Source organism: Diorhabda sublineata, chromosome X (assembly GCF_026230105.1).
Source record: "Diorhabda sublineata isolate icDioSubl1.1 chromosome X, icDioSubl1.1, whole genome shotgun sequence".
NCBI classification, from domain to species: Eukaryota; Metazoa; Arthropoda; class Insecta; order Coleoptera; family Chrysomelidae; genus Diorhabda; species Diorhabda sublineata.
Window position 1 is genome coordinate 40,009,075 of NC_079485.1, and position 20,857 is coordinate 40,029,931.

General features: G+C 30.5%; 1 protein-coding gene across 2 annotated transcripts in view; it reads left to right on the forward strand.

Annotated features, from left to right (window-relative positions):
• The window catches only part of LOC130450793 (5-hydroxytryptamine receptor-like), a 251,655-nt gene that overhangs the window by 156,972 nt on the left and 73,826 nt on the right, over positions 1-20,857 (forward strand). For both annotated transcript variants that reach the window (XM_056789424.1, XM_056789423.1), the window contains one exon: positions 19,387-19,541. In XM_056789424.1, coding sequence (XP_056645402.1) covers positions 19,427-19,541 — 115 coding nt within the window. In that variant the 5' untranslated portion in view covers positions 19,387-19,426. The remainder of the gene's footprint in view (positions 1-19,386; positions 19,542-20,857) is intronic.

Consider the following 20,857-nt stretch of genomic DNA (forward strand, 5'->3'; position numbering starts at 1 on the left):
GATTGCTCCCATTTTTGGGGTGTCTAGGAGAAGCCAAAAGTTTCATACGATGTTTGTGACTTCCACGGAAAAAAACTTCACTATTCACTTTTTGGTGCATCGAAAACAAAAAATGTTTGTTAAATCATTCACTATATTCCTCACTAATATATATGCATTTGAAAATGAATTCTCACCTATGAAAAGGCTCCATACGTACGGTACCAAGTATTTTTTTGAGCTTGTCCATCCAAATATATATTCAAAATCCCTTACTGAGCACCTAAACTTGTCCTGATTTGATGATATATTACTTGATAGTTTTCCTCCATTTGAGTTATTGAATTAATTTCAAAACAGCATACAATTTTCTGGTAAAACCAGCGATTCGGAACGACTTTCTTTGTCCGTAAGCGAATTACGCTCACGTTCAAATCTAGAGTACTATATGGACGATGGACGATGCTTCATCACCAAAAGTTAATTGATACTTAAGTGCTGTATTTAAGTAAGACCGCGTTGACAACACAATAAACCATGGCAATTTTGGCTGTTCATTATCTGGCTAAATTTGAATTTTAGATTATCAGAACCGAGACAAATATTCCTCACACATCAGTAGATCAAGAGTACCTATACTGTCACCAAGGTTGAACGTTAAGATGGCGATTTTATCTGGCAACACCAATTTCGCCAATATATTGAAACATTAATTCTTGCAATGACCATCACCAGAGTATCATTATTTCTCTTATCATACTATTCCAAACCCTTCTCTAAGAAAATGTGATACAAAAACTTTAAATTTTTTTTGAACCACTGTAGAAGTCCATCCTATTCATCTCTCTTTCAGATATTTTCTGATGGGTTATTATATCCCGTGAGAATTTCCACGACATGTCTTATTTTCTCCTAAAAATGTAATGTGTGACATCTTTCAAGCTTCTCACGTTTACGTCTATCTTCATGAAAAAAAAAAAATTATAGAGAGTGTAGAAAAATACAGACAACCATCTCAAAATTCATGAAAGGATTCAAAAATGAGTGAATTAAATTGACTGTCGAATTATGTTGGCCAACTCAAAACAGCAATCTTAATTTGTTATCATAAGGTAAGCTAATGACATTTCGGAGTATTTTAACTAATTGTCATATTATGCTAGACTAAGCTAATGATATTTTTGTATGAAGGATGAATATTCTTGTGTCGTTTTGTATAAATTTCAATAGAAAGTTTTGTATAATAAATTAATGATAAACAAAACTTGAATAATTTATAATGATGTCTGATAATAGATCGAATGGAGTGTTTGGATTCATCAAATCGAAATATTTAAAATTTTGGCTTCACGTTGTCACTTTCAATATCATAATTAGTAATAACATATATGAGGACCTAGTGACATATTTAAAATATATACTAACAAGAATGAGATTCATCAAACTATGTAGTAGATTGAAGTTAGATAGGTCCGTACACTGAATTGTTATTTAATTGATAAAGTAGTAATTTCTGAACTTTCTACGCACGCAAAAGCATTATTATTAGTCGGCAATTATATTAAATTATTTATCAAATTATTATTCATTTAAATTTGAAAAATAGAATCATAATTTTTACTTAAATTAATATGATTGAAAAATTTTTGTTTCTATGTGTGTGAATCATTTCTAAAAATTGTCTTTTTCTTTTTTATTTTAATTTTTATTTAATTTTTATAATTGAATGTATGTTCTGATATTTCAAGGTTTGTTGTTGCAGTTTAATTTTTTTATCATATATACGACTTTTCAATCTATTTTCCAAATATTGAGATGTTTGCCTTATGTAAACAGCGTCACAGTTACAAGGTACTTGATACACAATATTAATTCTTTTGTTTTTGGATGTTTTATATTCAAGTTTAGTGGAATATTTTCATAATGTATAATATCCTTCATAACTTGTTCTAATATTATATTTATTAGCATAATTTGATAGTTGTTGTGAAAGTCCTTGTGCATGTGGTAAGGGAATGTGTTCTACTATTTGATATTTGGGCTTTGTTTTGTTCCTTAATTGATTATAATATTTGTTTATCCTTTCTTCAATCTGTTATTTATAATTTTCTCTTGATGCATCTTCTGCTTTGTTAATGCATCTAAATTCATCATCTCATTATTGAATAGGTATAACGGCCAAACTAATAATTACTGATCTGAACATAGAATGACATGAATTGAAGTCTAATTTTTTTCTCCGATATCCCATGCATTTCGGTATAGTATTTATTTTGGTATAAAATGTTCTTCAAAATATTTTTTAGGTAATTAGTTACTGGGTGATCGCATTATAAATTTTCAATTTGTTTGCATCTGTTAGTAAAATAGAAAGTTTTCCATCCCAAGATAAAGTGAGATCGTTATTTTGTTGTTGATTAGGTTTCGTAGGTCACTGCTGGTTAATGCTGCTATTATTTCATATGATATAACAACTAAGGATAAAAAATTATTAAGTATGATAGAGAATAGATTTTTATTTGGATATTTATATTAAAGATGATCTATTGATTGATATAATCAAGGAAATGTCACATTATATTTCAATAAAGACCGCAATAGGTTGAAACAATCATTAACTCACCAAAAACCTATAACGAATTGATCAAGATAATATATCAATAAGTCGAATGATATATATCGGCTCATATAAAGACAATGGGAGAATAAATTTGTCAGTAACCAACACATTTATGGCGAATGTGACCGGTGAACGATCTGAGGCGATGATATTGGAGAGATTGAAGTGTCAATGGAAAAACTGTAATATGTATTGAGATGAACAGAACAACAGTCGGCGGTATTGGGAAGAATACCGCCATCTCGCGGTTTCGTGCTCTCACTCGTAGGAAAACCGATGAAATAATTCCAGAATCCATATCTACGTCAGCTGCTTATTCCATTATACCGTTGGTAATAGGTAGCTGATATTAATTTCTACGAAAAATAGATAGAAACGTTAAATAAAAATCTCTCAAAAGAATGTTAGTTTCAATTTCATAAACAATTAACAATAATATCGAATAATTAATCCGCGTATACATGGTAAAATGGAATGGAAATCATTCCAAACCAATAACGGCATTTCAACGGTCTTGAGGTGTAGCCCCTCTTTTTAGAACGGTTGTTTATTTAATTTAAATGATCTTTTAATAAATACCCAGAAAGATTTTCTTCCATCTTGTCATCTTGGTTTCTTCTGAAACTAGTTCTGCGATGTTGTTATCAACATATTTATTTATTCCGACTATAAAAGCAACTACAATTCTCCCGATACATTCCAAGTATTTAATATTGATTTCTGAATTGTGTCCTTAAATAAATATTAAAAAAAGTTGGATCTCAAACTGCATTTTTTATCTATAGTGATTATAAATATTATATAACATATCATTACAGTATCTAAATATTGTGATAACTTTCAAAAACACAGAAAATTTGTTCTAGAAGAATATAAATTGCATTCTAGCCTATCTTAAGAAATGAAAGTTGAAAATGAAGAATTATTTCCATTCAGTCACAAGGATTCATACTCAGGAAATGTTGACTGGAACAACTGATTAAAGAGATAGCTGCAGTTTGAAGTGGACGAAATGTATTAATATTCAACATCGTTTTGTTATTGAGAACATGCAGATTTCAATTCAATAATGACTACAAATATTGATTTCATTCGTTGTTTTGAGTACTTAGAATCAACACAATACATTCATTTCTATATTATTACAGTTTATTACCGTGATCAAGGAAGTGCCGTATCAATATTAACTCTGAAAATGTAATCTGATCCATTGATGTGTTAATTAATGTTTAGTATCATTTATCATCAACCAAGCCTGTACATCTTAATAAATAACTCGAGCATTCACGTTACCATATTTGAGCCTTTGATAAACTGGTTCCTCATCATGGTTAGTGCAGATGTATAGATACATGGAGAATTATTCGCAGGAGAGATTATTCATCCGCTAGCAATTTATGATCTTAAAGATATGATAGTACTTCTAAGTTTAATTCACACTTGCAGTTTCCGCAGTTTCATGAGGTTGTTTCATAAATTCATAAATTCAAAAAACGGATTAGATGAGACTAGAATCTGTTTGTGTCTTATGTTTCAAAACCCAAAGATGACTTGTTGTACCTATAAAATAATTATACCATGGCACCAAGCGAGGAAAGTATTAGGAGTGGGGAAGGGGATGCAAATAAAACTAGAATTAAACCAGAACAGTAACGGGAGCAAAATCAGTAGACTTTATTTTCCTGTAAGGTAACCTTTTATTTGTTTTATTGTAATTTTTTTATTTAATTAGTTCTTGTCCATCTCCATACAAAAAGATTTAAATGCGAGGTTTTTTTAGTTTTCCGGTAACCTATTCCAAATTTGAACCGAGGTTTACAATAAATATTTTTGAAAGCTAGCTTTGCGATGTTGAGATACTTTATAAAGGTTAATATTTCTAGTATTGTGAGGATCGTTCAGCGTATAGAATTGATTGAACAAATAAATAGGTTGACCGCTTTTTCTTATTCTATAAATAAATTTGAACATGTGTCGCTTCCTTCGATTCTTCATGTTTAGTAAATTAAACGAAAAACGCATGCAGCAGTTTTGCAATTCTTGAGTAGAGTAATCAAACGAGAGTGTTACAAAGGAAAAACGTGGTTTAAGATTAATATTAACAATTAATAAACCTAACTTGTTCAAGATAATTTTCTTTGTAACATATAGACCGTAACGTAATTTTTTATATCAGATAATTTTTCATTAGTTCCTACATCTCTCCTAAAACTTTGTTATTAATGAATGTGATTCCATCGAATCTGTTGTACATATTTTAAACTTAAATCAAGTTACAATTAATTGAGAAGTTTTAAATAGTTGTTAAGGTATTGGCTACTACTTTGGCGAAATATTAGTCGTTTATACGTTTATAAGTAGACGTTGATTCGAAAGTACATAATCAGATAAAAGACTCATTTTCCGCTCTCAATATGCTTACTTCAAATCCTGACAGGTATATAATCGGTTGAGTGGTCATAAATTATGAATAAGTAGTGAAACAGACTTGGCAGTTAACCACGAACGGCGAGTCTTAAATAATAATCCTTATGTTTCTTATTTTCATTATTGTTATTCAACATGTTCATATTAACCGTAAATATAATTCTCCGTTTGACTATCCGAATCTTGTTCATGTTGATTGATTCCTACATCAATTATCCAAATCAGCTTTTAAACGTAAAATTAGTTGTTGATTCTTCGTTATAATTTTTCAAAGTCAATTTTCTCAGTTGCCTTTAAGTACAATGTGTCCACGTAATGCATTCGCGGAATTTACATTTTTTAACAATTTAATTGACTTTTTGGCCTCGATTTTGCTAACCTTTGATTTAATTTGAGCTTTGAACACTTGTCGGAGACTGAAGACAATGCAATAATTTAACAAAAATATCTGATTATTATGATGATATTCGCCGGGGTACATGAATTTATTTTGTATCTTTGGCATGGGACTAAGAAAGACAGAGCTAGTGAGCGAACTACGTAAGCGTGCAGTCCCAGACTTACAAAATTGAAATGCGTCCATCAACACATCTGTACAGGTTAAAAGTAGCGAATTGAAGTAAAAAGCAAAAAATATGATACAATTTAAAAAAATGTTTTTAGAGTTAGTTGTATCAAAAAGTAGAAAATAGACTATAGTTCAAATATAACACAGTTTAACAACACTTTTAGTATTAGTTATACTAAAAAAGGAAAAATAAATTGGAGTTTTAGGAAACCAAACAATACACTTTTAACAATAATCGCACTAAAAAATCTTCTTGTAGTAGAAAGAAAAGTAATGAAAAGGGAAGTCCTACTCAGTGAATTATTTTCAGTAATCCAAAAAAGAGTCTCCGAACTGGAAATAAGAAGCAAATCTTTTGGTTTCAAAACTCAAAGTTAGTTTAACAATGTCATACAAAGCACTCCACTGTCTTATAATAGTTACATCAATTTTCTCATCAGCAATTTTATTCTTACGGGAATCATTTTTTACTTTATAGTTTTTTCATTACTTAAAGCGTGTTTTTATTTTTTTGAACTACAATTTATTGAAGCAGTCGCATAAAAGTATTATCAGTTTTTGTACTTTACTAGTGTGAAGATAACGTGAAACATTTGATAGATCTAATAAGCATGTGGTCTCTCTTTCACTATTTTCAATGTACATGGAAATATGGATATATTGCAAGATTTTTATTTGCAACAAATAATTGTTTATTGCTCCCTACAACTCCACGAAAAGTTCTAACTTTTGAAGATAGTAAAGATAGAAAATAACTTTGTTGTCTTTTATAATCTCTTTTTTTGAAATTCCCCGTTCGCCTACGTGATGTGTGAGTGTAATATCTGTAATAATGGTTATTTTGATCAATTTTCTTTGGCATTGTTGTAGTTAACTGTATCGTATTTTCTGATAAGACAAAACGTGCTAAGAAAATTGTGTAAGTTTTTGCTTTCACTATATGAAATGAGAATGTCTTACTCGAACAATTTGTTACGCTGTTATGAAAGTTCTGATAAATTATACTCCAGTGTCTCTTCGCAGAAAAATGGTTTGTCAAAAAAAAGATTTTTCAAATTTTTAAGACTATCGCTAAAAATTCTTACAGGATGTTTAATCAATGATGCATATTGAATTTCGATCTTATATAATTCAAATAAATATCATTGGTGGAAATGTTATTCGCGAAATGAGTAAATAAAATTTTAGGAGTAAATTGTTCTCATATTAACATATAGAGAGTGAAATAATACCGGGCTTGTGTAAATGAGCCATTTTTAATATTCCCACTCACAAAAGTCCAGAAGATTGTGTTCGTTCAGGTGACCTAGTGGGTCTCGGGTGTGGATATTCTCCTTCGATCCAATGGTCTAGAAACTTTATTCACAAACTCGTATACAATCACTTCAAAATGTGGAAGAGCACCGATGAACCACATGCCCCTTCTAATAATAAGAGGTATATCTTACAAAATAACAGAAGGTTCATTTTATAAAAAATGAAGATATGACTGACTGGACAAAAAAATGGTTCTATTGAATAATCTTTGATGCTGCCAAGCCAAACATTGACCGGAATACAGTGCTACAACTGTTGAAAGTGCATTCACATCTACCCATATGTAATCATTTTGCTTCATCCGTTAGAGAATATTGGCAGCAGCATTGGGATTTTAGGATTTTATCTAAGATCCATTGGCAATATTGTATACGGAGCGGATAGTCAGTAGATAGCAAACGTTGAGCACGATATAGGTGCAATAAATTATTATTCAAATTGTTACTAACATTTACTATTTGATTTAGCAAAATTTACAGTCACTTGTAAACGAATATGTATCTTATTAAACGTATCAGAACATGGTTAACGATTATTTGTATAACGCTGTGCCTTAAGGCTTCACCATTCGCCAATACATTCAAAAGTCATTTCATTATTAGTAAATCCATGATAAAACTTTCTAATTCGTTTTTTGCGTTAGTTTTTAGGTTTGACCCAGTATTACAAAATACAAAATTATTTCAAAAGCCACTTAGAATAAACTTGCCCTTCCGTATCACTTCTAGTAGCGCCAGGAAAAATAAATTTCACTTACAATCAATCATGTATAACACTTATATTAATTAATTGAGGATTGTGGCATAACGAAGTTAATCTATTATCACGTGACATAAATATGGTGTCTATTAGTTCTAGTTACTATTCAAATTATTTGTTAGGTTATGAATGACATTGAATTTTTATAGGTTAGGTTAGATTAGATTAGGTAGTTATAAATAGAGTTGAATATTTGTTGGTTAGATTAGGAATGATATTCAATTTTTGTAGGCTAGATTACGTTAGGTTATGAGTTGAATTTAAAGTTTAGTTGGTTAGGTACTGATGGCGTTGCATTTTTTTAGTATTTGTTTTTCCCAAATCTAAAAGATATTTATTTTTTTTATTAATACATTGATCGTTTTGAGTGCTGGCGGTTTCTTTGTAAAGGTTGGTGACGTCTTATGAAAACCAATGTATTTTTTATCACAATTTAAACAAGTTATTCCGTAAAGTATGTTAGGCAATTCATTAGTTATTGTTTTATCCTTTATTTTTATAAATTATGAATTTGCCAAAGTTTTGACAAGTGAGAATAACTAAATATACTTCTCGGTTTATTAATAAACAAATTGATTCAAATAACCTTAGTGGAATATATAGATGTCTTTCAGATTTTTCAAAAACAAATTATATAAAAACTTCAACGCCATCAGTGACCAACTAACCTTACTTAACCTATAAAATTGAACTTCATTAACATTTTTCAAAATTTATAAGCTTCCTGATCTTTTCAAGCAGCGATGTTATTTGTTATACAATTAGTTAGAGTCTTTTCTCAACGACATCAAAAAAACCAACCAACCGATGTATAAATGACCATTCTCTGATCAAAGTGTGACTGTTCAGAATATAAAGAGAGTGGAGTTGGATTTTTGTCGAGTTTCATAATATTGTGGTATTATTGTGAAGTAGACAGTTCCATGATTAAATTCCCATTCTTAGAACCTCAAACTATACACAAAAGAAATTTTTTGTTAGTACGAGACTTCTGTTTCAATGCCCTTTGTCTTGTAAAGAAATTCACTATTTATAATTGTATAGTTTGTCTGATATTCAAAACTTGATAAGTTCCGTATTCATATTAAAAGTATGGTTATGCATCAACAATTTTCTATCAAATTAACGTAAAATGAACTGATTACCGAAAATATGGAATAAAGCCGATTTCTTCAGATTAAACTGACGTTATTTGTTGTGTTGAACTGAATTATCTATATTCATTGATACTTTAATTTTCACATATAAGTGCAAATGAATATTGGAAAATAAAAGTTTATGTTAAATAAATAAATATGGTGTACCAAATATTAAATTGGGAATAAGTTTCGAAGTCAATTATGTGTAACGATAAATCGAACATCTACCAGATTGGAATCTACCTATAAATCTGGTGTATAGCATAGTTACTTCAGTTATATTTACCAACAAAAATGTAAAAAAAAAACATAAAATAGCTAACGTGTCTTTCGAAAAGATTGTAAAATATTTTTGTTTGTAGTTTCTTAGGAAATATCTAACAAAATAAATAACCTTAACAGAACTGTAAATGCTGTACAATATAAACATAACACCGAGAAACATTTCTCCATACAGCATATTTTTTCAACTAAGTTAACTATTCATAAAAAATTTAGTATCTAAACCGCGTGGCATCCCATTTTTAACAATGTTTTTTGAATAGTTTCTTCGATCTTCATATACAATTCACTGTAGAAGAAGAGAATGCTGAACAATCCTTACCTTTTCTTGAAACCACAGTGATTAGAAACGAGGACAATAATATTTTAATTCACTGGTATAGGTTCTGGAAGATATATCCATTAATATTTATATCACCCACATAACATAACAATAAAATTATTCTAATCAAACAACTTAGAAATTGAGTTCTTAAATTTCAAATTTATAATTGAGAAAGCAATCTAGACCTATCCGTTGCTTGAATCAAAAACTATGTTAAATGATATTAAAAAACAACCAATATGATTCAAACCAAAATTCTTTTTCAATTCATAAATTTCGTTACAGGAGAGGAAAACTTGAAGGTAGAATGCAGGAGGCAGCATTATCCATAGCATGCTTCTGACCAAATTAATTAATAATTAATTAAAAATTAATTTGAAAATGGTCAACACAAAAGTTGGGATCCTTTTGGAGAACAATTATTCTATTGCGCCGTGAAAATAAACCCAATTTGTACCAACAACAAAATTAATTCATAATTTATAATTGAAATTTCAGCCGTAATGCCGTAATGAATGATTTTTTATTTAATTTTGTTTTTTAAGGTAGGTTCAGAACTGGTATAATAGAATAAACGTATTACAATAAGACTAAGCGACGTCATAAGAAAATATAAATTGGAAAATTTCTATTAGTGAACAATTGCCTATTCTGGGGTTTATTACTATTCTTACAAAATATTTCAATAACTAACTTAAGTTCACGAACAAAATTCAATATTCACCCTTGTGTTGATATTTCTGATGGAAACTGATTTTATTGTTTTTCAAAATGTTCTCCTTCAAAATTAATATTTCACGCGACCATCTCGACCATTTTGTTGGTTAAAAATTCTATTTTTTTGGAGGATTGCACAGTCATTATTGGGAAATTCTCAAGCAAACAAATTGTTGTATATTATTCGAAGTTGACTCTCCTACTTTACTCCAATGTCATGTACTAAATAAACAGCATCATTTGCTTTCATGAGCTTTTTCGTGAAAAACTTTGAGTGGATTTATTTCATTTAAGAGACCTGCACAGTTGTTTTGTTTGAAAATCATATCGTGACGGATCGTCTTAATTTTAGATCCCTTTTGATAGAAAATCAGTTGGAAGAAACAGGTGAAAATTGACGTTTCGACCTATTTCGGTCTTTATTAAAATATGACTTTGTAATTATGGTAAAATAAGCTAGTAGTAGTAGACCGACTTCTTCTGAGCACTCGCATTTTGATAATCTGATAAAGTCATCCAGAAGTTGGTCCTGTTATTTTGTGAGCAAATAATAGATCAACTAGAAACGTATAATATCCATTTTTTCAATAAAACTATGTCTATGTTAAATGCTGAGGTAAATATTGAAAATTATTTATTGGAGTTAACTCTAGATGAGAGACAACAATCTTCAAGATTTTATTTTACTACGAATTTTGTTGTGTATAGAAGTACTAGTAACAAATCTTTGTCTCAGTGTACAAAGTATGAAAAGTTATCTTGATATATAGTAACCCTTCTCTGGCCCCGACTTTTCCTTCGTAACAAATTCAGATTTTCTTCCCGCTGGTTCTTTCTAAGAAAAGAAAATAACTAACCTAAAAAATTGAAAATATAAAGCAAAACGTATCTAAATCAAAATTGCGATTAGGATGAAAAAATACTACCATTGCTTTTGTAAAAGATGATGAAAACCACTATTAGAGTTTTTCCTCTTTTACCGATAAATTTTCACCATATATACTAGAAATATATGATTTGATTTACAACGAGTTGAAAATTTTCATGTCAATTTTAGAGTGTAGACAATTTAGTTACAAAAAGTGCATTGTTCAATAAATGAATAGTATAGCTACCCTCGTACATATATTATTTATTATAAAGTATATTGTTCACTTTTATATAATAAATAGTCATAATCAATCATGAAAATTTGTACAATGTTCATTCATATAAAAAGCAGTTGAAGTGAGATTTTGCTCTGATTAGTACTCAAGCATCATGGTCGTGTTTCTATAAATTGGATACTCAAAGTTGGAGAATATCTGGCGAGTGTTTCATATAATCGTAACAGTAAACACACAAATGTTCCCATAGAAAGAAAAAAATTAAATAGGATGCTGAAATTAACAACGATGTTTATGTCTACAGGAGAAAGAAGAGGAATAACTATTCTATGAATTATTTAAATCATGAATTCAGTTGGGAGCGAATACTTTTTAGAAAAGCTTTGTTACTTTAGTGAATAGCATAAAAACATACGACAGGAATACTTGAAGTAATAACAAAAAAACTTCATCGAATGAAATGACAAATTCCATTTAATAAACTCAACGTTTAAATTGTCGCTTCGAAGTTCTCATGCGCTATTTATAATTTCCAACCTGCCAAATTGGATCCAATACAGAAAAGAGAAACGAAAAACAAGCCTAAGTGGCCGTTTATAGCATAAACTTAAATAGTTAATTGCTTTGTTCAGATCGACCGTTCCGATTTATATGGAAGTATTATCTCTTATTCGGTAAATTGCATGGTTTCCCCAGATACGTTGCTGGTTAATTTTCAATTTCTCATTTTATCTCATATATTACAAATATCAATCAAACGGCCAAATTAAAACAACCTAGTATATGACTTTAGTTAATGGAGTGGTTACTTGTTTCATTGTATTTATAAGATAAAAATACGTTCATAAGATGATAATTAGTAATATTCCATATGTAAGTCAACTGGTACAGTCCAGGAAACATAAAATACTTTACAAACTTATTTATGAAAACTCATATCTGTTGAAACGAATTTTGTATAATTCATTTGACATTGACACGAACATTGAATCATCATATTAAAACGTTATTTCTAACATTTCTGGAATCTTTAAATAGCTCAATATTAAAATATCATACAGTAAAACACTTAATATTCAATCTATTTTCACTAAAGTAAACACCAGTCAATAAATTGCCCAACATAGTATATGAAATACCTTGTTTAGATTCCTATAGTAACCAGTATCAATATTTCAATTAATTAATATGTCTATCAACGTCTATTTCAATATTGAATTTTGAATTCTATGAGTTCAAAATGCCCACCGTTTAATTGAACACACTTTATGATCCGCTTTCGTAAAGATCTTTTAATATCAAATAATCATTGTCTATTATTTTTAATTATATCCGCGGCTTCTTCTAATTTTTTCTTTGTAAACTAATGCCTTCATTTGCGACCAAATTGAAAAATCCAAACGATTTAAATCAGAGCCTCTTGGTGGCCAAGCAAACTCACTTCCACGACAAATCCATCGATGCGAAAACTGTTCGTTTAAGTATTGACGAACATAATGTGGTGGTGCTTCGTCTTGCAAAAATCACATATTTTGTCTTAAAGCGAGAGGTATATCCTCTAGTAATTCGTATAAATGTTCTTGAAGAAAATCTAAATAAAGAGGTCCACACCAAATGTTAACCTTAAACTTGTGCTGAAAATGTGTTTCCCTCATAGCATGTGGATTTTCAGAATCCCACAAATGATTATTTTTATAATTAAATATTCCTCGTCTGGTAAATGTTGCCTCATCTGTAAAAAGAATTTTATCCAGAAAATCTGGGTTAACATTTTGTTTATCTTGCAAAAAATGGGCAAATTGTAGACGCTTAGGTAAATTTTGAGGTAAGAAATTCAGGAGTGTAATGATATGGATGCAATTTTTCCCTCTTCAGTATTCTAAAAATAGATGATTGGCTTATACCTGTTTGCAGACTTAATCGGCGTGTACTGATATCTGGAATCTCCGTGACACAAATTTAAATTTCATCTTCTTCATCGGCAGTGATTTTTTTTGTAACACCGTGCTCAGTTTTAGAGCGTAAAGACCCCGTTTCACCTAAGCGGTTGTAAAGATTTCGGTACAGTTTGTAATTGGGTTGCCTTCGATTTGGGTATAATTGTAAATGTCTTCGAACCGCAGCTGGACCACTATAATTTGACTGAGCAAACACACAATTCATATCGCGCATCTCATTATTGGAAAAATCGTTATGTCTAGGCATTATTTGATAAATAACTATTACACTTGTTAATTACTAAATTGTTAACAAATGGTATACTAATGTATTACTTATTATTATCCAATTTTTGCTTCTACACAAACAGTCTAATAGCGACACAAGCCTACTTGAAAAGAATACGAAAAATTAAACCACGGCTTAATTCACGAATATGAATACTATCAAGTGTTTTCATATTTATTGAAAATAAAAGTAAGATGAAAATGGAAAATAAACAGAAAAACAAATTATAGTGAAATGAAGTGAAGCAAACATACAGACATAATATTATATTCACGAAAATTCAATAATTTCAACATTAGAAAACATTTATGAAAGTACAGTTACAGTGAATTGATTTGTATAATAGAAGGGTAATATCAAGCGGTAATATCGAATGTAAAAAGTAATAAAATTTCCACCGACAAATATTAGACATCCAGTACTAGATCACTTGACAAAGATACGTTTAGATTTATGGAGAGGAATAAAAATATCCAAAAGTGAAACGTGAGATAAATGAAAATTGTATCTTACCAAAGTAGAACAAATAAGTAGGCAATCAACAGCAATTCGAAATTAAATTCTCCATCCATCCTTTGAGCTAATTGAGACTTCTCAATAAGTAGAAATCAATTGAAAAGAATGTAAACACTTTAAAGTGAGAATTCTCTAAGTAATCAACTTACCAAGCTAAACCAAACACTTCATTAATTTCTGTCGAGTCTATAATATACTTGAATGCAATAGAGTTAGTGTTATCATAATGTCTCTCTCACTATGTTTAATGAACCATTCAAACGGCCAGAACTGTTTTAATTATCAATAATTATTTTGGAGGTTGAATGTTACGATGAAATTGTAATGTTCCCAACGATGTACTATATAAAAACGTTTACTTAACATATTTCATTGAATGTGTGTGTACACACAGTTTCATTATTTTTATTATTTCCAACCAAATTTTATAACTAATTATTTGGTTTCATGAAAAAGAAATTTGAACTGATATTTTTTTAAAGCCTCACTGGAAGTTTCCAATATTCTTTCAAATGTTTTTTTTTTTCGATTTTTGGTTCTCTAGTGCCACCAAAAATCAAGCTTCTATGTCTGAATGACAGCTCATATTTTCAAAATATTTCATTCTAATTTACTTTACAGAAATTGGATGTTTTTACAATGAATCATGAAATTAGTACTTATGCAGGGTATAATAGGAATTTATATGACACGGAATACATTATTTACTTCTACCACCATTTCACAATCAGAATTACACGTGTGATACGTGTTTCGATAACGATGAATATCGTCGCCATTCAAATTATATGCTAGATAAACTAATAATAGAAAGTAGATTTAAGAGTACCAAAATATTTGAGTTTGGGTAAACTGTGGATGTTCAAACCACCTTTACAAGCTTAGTGTAACATCAGACATAACCTCAGGAACACTGCTGAGTATAGTTTAGTTCAAGAAATGACACTGAAAAAATATTCGAAATATGATTCTTGAAAGAAACTTCTATTAAATTCATCAGAATGACTATATTTTGGATAGAAAACAAACAAAAGGCCAACTATAAGGATATCAATGCAACTCAAAACTTTACTAAGACAGTTTACTCAATCCTGTTTCTTTTTCCAAAATGAATGGTTCCAATAAGAGTCTCGTGAATGTTTACGTAGATTTCTGAATTAAGCAAAATAGAGCTTTGCGATTCTTGAATTGAAAAGTGGGAATAACATAAAGTTTTGTTGTTTGGCGTATCGGATTTGGGAATATTATTTCAAAATGCCATCACAATTATGTCAACTTGAATAATTAATCCTCAATTTGGCTCAAAATATTGATCGAAATTCTCCGAATTTTCTGTGTAATAACTTGATATTTTGTCAGAAATATACATAAAAATAATGAACATAATATCTTTCTTTCTGAAGTTTGTTAAGCTTTTAAAAGATAAAAGAATGCTTCTCGTTTACGTGACTTTAACTAAAATTTTCATCCAGTCTCAGAATTTTCTTATACTTACTCGTTATAACATCTTAACTCATTAGAAGTTTCAGCGTTATATATCCAAAATAATAATGAAATTATAAATTACGGAACACAATATCATATTAATAATAGATTAGATGCTAAAAATTTAATCAAAAACAATAGATTAATTGACAACAATTTCTTATTTTTTACTGATTCTCACACAAGTTTTATTCATACTCTTGCGTTAAATGCAGGGGAAAATTTTCCCATCTAGATAAATTGATGACCGTTCACCTAATTATACACTTTTATTGAATTAATTGTTTGGACAAAAACTATTCCATAGAAAAAAATGTTCTTCAGCTATATGATTTAATTTCCAATTAATGTTTTTTGGGCTCGTAGCTCGGTTAGGATTTATTCACATTTTATTCAATTGCGAATAATTTAATTTATGAATTGGCTCAAACGTAGCTAGAAATGGTCACATATATACTAAAAATATATCAACAGCTTCATAGATGAATGAATTTGATTCTAGAGGCACAAAAATCCAAACAAATTATCAAACATTAACAATCAACTAACCGACGGTAAAAAAACTATTATTGATAAACAAGATATGAAAAATATTAGTCAAATTCATAAAAATTGAATTAATTATGTCATCTTATGATATTGTTTTGTTGAATGTACTGATTGGGTGTACTGATTTCAATGATATTTTTCACTGTCATATTGTCTGATTTATGTATATGTATGCTTCAACCATAGTTTTGTTGTTATTATCGAACATATTGTTTCGAAAAAGCTTCCAGTGAGGAGCCAAATGGCAGAAATTAATGAAATATAAATACTAATCAACATACAAACCCAAGAATATTCACACTTCGTGACGAGAATAAATCCTGAAGTTGCATTCAAATAATAGCCGGAGAGTAAACATAGCAACTCCTTCCCAATTTGTCAAGCTTTCGAAAGTTTATTTTCAATATAAAGACATTAAAGTCAGATATAGAGGTAGCGATGCAACTAATCTTCATGAGGAAGAAATAATTTTGTATTTTATTAATTGTGTAAATGAAATTTTGAATTCTCTTCACAAGCGCCTATAATGTAACAAAAATATGGGAAATAACTTTTTCCGTAATGGTCCATTCTTTGCACGGCAACATAATTAAAAAGTAAATTTACATCCTCTATCACTTTGTATACCATTCATCCATTCATAAGAGAATATGAGTTATTTGAATTCATTCAACTTTGGTCATCGGTATTTTAGGGAACATTTTGTTTTTTCAACAAGATTGCACACCACTTACTGTACCAAGCAATCAGTTTCTGACGATTGAATGGCTTGAAAGTAGATCTGTGGAGTGTCCAGTGCATTCAACAGATTTAAACCATTCAGATCTGGTCTTTCGGAATCATTCGGAATTGCAGGTATTTGCAGCACATCCCGAATTTCTATTAAATTTTCGCTAAAGAACAATTTATTTATTCGAAATCTGTGTGAAACATTTGGAACCCTCGTAAGGGTAAGCCATACAACTTACTTAAACGGCTGATGGGGTACATATGTATGCGCTTTGAAGCTACGAGTACCTGTTGCAAGTTGGTATGTTCTAGTGACTCAAAATGCAAAGTGTTGATTACTGCTTGAAATATTACAAAAATAAACTATATCATTTAACAATCGTTGCGAAGTGTTTGTTTCATAGAATATTCTGAACATACAAATTCATGTCCCTTCATACCCTTTTTCTATATTTCCTTCGTTCACAATGGCTGCAACGTCCCCAAAATCGATCAAGATTCACTAATAGCAGCCTCTGCTTCTCGTAATACGCAGACTTTGCTTTATAGATTTTCTTAAATTTGGTAAAGTTTTGTATCGGCGCACGATATTTTATTCTACCAGCTCTCTACACAAATCTTACAGAACCTTTCTTCGGACATCCAAGCAGCCTGCGTAACCATTTGGATTTACTAATCCGTTTATAGCTGCTTTATCCAGCAAATGGTAGAATACTTCCATTAGTCATCTATTCGTCTTTCATTTGGGAAGTATACTGCTGTCATTTGATCTATTACGTCCACTGTATCCTTTATGCTATCATAGTGGAGGATAATGTCAAGTTCATATGATGTTTCTTTTTCACTTACTTCATCATTACTATATTCTAGACTATTTAAAATTAATTTTTTTGCAGAAAATACCACAAATATGTTCACATGGAGAACGTTTACACTCCTACAATAGTTTGAATTATATTATTTCTGTTTTTCATAAAAAATCATAATCAATTATTTCTGATAAGTTAGATTTGGATTGATTAGTTAATATTAGTAAGGTTAGTTGAATTTCTTCAATATAAACCAAATAACAACAGATGAAAGTCGAAGAAATTTTAGTACAAAATACAAAATTAGTTGATTGGAATTAGTTGAATTAATGAATAATAAAATAAACTAGAAAAGATAGTAGAAATAACAATAATTTTCTAATGTACTTAAGCAGTATATTTTGATCAAAGTTGTTGGTCGCATTCAAACTTCATGTATTTCAGACATTTGGCATTGTGTTCAGTTACACAAATCAAAAATGAAATGACAATAATAACCTTGTTACTACGAAAGACCTATATCAAAATATAAATGTATGGAACCATATACAAAGTCTCAGTCAAACATTCTTTGATGTTAGTCGAACAAATGTTCTGAGTATCGCTTATGATAGGAAACTCTTGCACATAATATTGAGAAAAGTTACTCACTTATAAACAGGCGATTGTTTGTCTTTCCATTCTGCCGATTTAGAAAAATATGTGGTATTTTATAATTTGAAAATTTTGTTAACGGCGTTTTCAGCAGATATACGCAATTACAAAATCAACAGCTTCATGTTATACTTTAATTAATTAAAATCATGAACACCCTATATAATACTATATACATAAATATTTGGACCCGATTCATGTGGATTCATGAGTGAATTTTGATTTTGACTGTTTGAAAAGTGGGACATAGGAATGTTAGTTACAAGCTGCTCAACAATCTGTTTACTGAAGTTGATCCTGTACAATAAATCTATATTCTTTAAAACGTGTACAGGATAGAAATGATTTCAGCTATATTATTCTGAAATAATTTACAATGATAAGCCTAGCAATTATAAATCTCGTGAATAAGAATACCTAACCTTTCACTTCATCATCTCCATTATTGACTATTGGCTTATCCGCAATATTCTATGCTCTAAATGATCTAAATTTTCTCAATTATTCATAAGGGCATCAAGGGTTTAATGAGTTGGATGGGTGAGTCAAGGTATTGTCCTAAAAAACCAGACAGGTTCGGGCTGCGTTTCTGTGATATGCTTCATGAATCCATAATTATTCAATCAAATCTCCATTAAGGAATCCTTGAATCTATAAACTGAACTTTCTATGACATGCGATGAAAAGTATTTAAATTTATTGTCTGATTTGACGTTTTGATTCATGTTGTACGTATTTTTTCCGTGAAAAGTCAAGGTTCAATTGAAGAAAAAATAGCGACAAATTTCTTTTAGTGATATGATCACATTTTCATTCTCAATAAAGATACAATTTTCACGATTCAATATTGTTTCTCAAACAAATTGATCGTTCGTCAATTTAAGTTAGCAAAACGCTGTGAAGATAGGGTTACTAATTGTAGCTTCTTTGAAATTTGTAAAAATATATAGTGTCTCAATTAGAGTAGAGAAGTTCCAGACAACTTACGATGCACACAAAACTCTCGATCACCTCAAATCAGCGTAATGTTTAATATGTAAAAAACCTATACCTATATATTTTCAGTTTTCCATTATGTCATATACGTTCAAGCACGTCTGAACAAACATGTATTCCAGATATTTTCACAATAACGTTTTCCACTCAAAGGAGAATACTATTTTATTATTTTTATTCCAGATAAAAATCTTTGGCAACACTCAGTCTCAGATGAATAGACATGGTTATTGGAGCCAGTCAAAAAAGGAAACTTTCACCTTATTTCCACTCGAACTTTCAGGGAGTTACAACTCTACTTTTGGTGCCTGGATCTAATTGTTTCATGTCATCACAAGGTAAATGAGTTTTCATAAGTTAAGATAGTATTTCTGCTTACAGATGAACAGAATATACGATAAATTGGACACGTGAAAGGGATATAGTATTTAACAATTATCGTCCTTGAAAATTCATCTTTCAAAAATCAAATGTGTACATTTTTCAGTGTGTCACAAAATATGGCAACCAAGCAAACTCTTAAAACAGGAGTGGAAATCTGGTAAAAAATTATAATTGGATATCTCCTTACGAGTTTTTTCAAGACACTGAAAAAGTATCCGATACACACAGTTAAATAAATTAATTTAAAACTTATGATTCATTCCATACAGTAATTTGAAGAAACAATAATATAGACCCCACAAAAATTATCGTATCTTTCATTATTTTTTAAATATTTTAAATGTGTTGCCTGTTTTGGCAACACATTGTACAAAATGTACAATTGTACGAAACATCTATACAACAAAATGACCGGTGCTTGAACTAAAACCAGTCAATGAATTTCTAATAGCGTGTGTTGCCGCCCCTCGCTCTAATTACAGCTTCCATTCATCTTGGAAGGCTTCTAAACAGGTTCTGGCCGTATCCTTGCGGTATGTTTTCCCAGAAGTTAAAAAGAACATTTTGAAGGTCATCTAGTGTTCTTATTGGTGCCGGATGTTGCTGAATTTGTCATCCTAGATGGTCCCAGACACGCTCTATTGGGTTAAGGTCCGGGCTACGTGCAGGCCAATTCAGGGGGATCTAGGATATTGGTTATGTACCTGTCAGCATTTAGTCTACCATCATTCACTGTTACTAACTCCGTGCGACCCTCCAAAGAAATTCCTCCCCAAACCATGATAGAGCCATCACCAAAGCTTTCAATTTGACAAAAATTAACCTGATCGTTCACCACGTCCTCTATATACTGGTACACGCCTATTTGATGAGTACAGACAAAATCTTAATTCATCCGTGAATAAAATATTGGACCAATCTTGAATATTCCAATTTGCGTGTTGTCGAACAAATTCCAATCTTGCTACTCGATGTTCTCTGGTAAAACGACGTCGACCTCTAACTGGCACTGTGGCTCGTATACCTGGTCTCTCAGCCTATTTCGAACTGTTTGTAGGCTTATTCGGACAACACGAGCAGCCAACAGATCTGTTTGCAGCCTTCGAGCGGTGGTATGCCTAACTCTTAACGCCGTTAACGTAAAATAACGATCATCTACTACCGAAGTTACCCTTCCGCGGCCTTGTCCGGGTCTTCTGGTTAGCTGCCCTGTTTCTTGGTAGCGAATAACAACTCTGGATATGGTGCTTTGTTGAACTCCAATAACCCC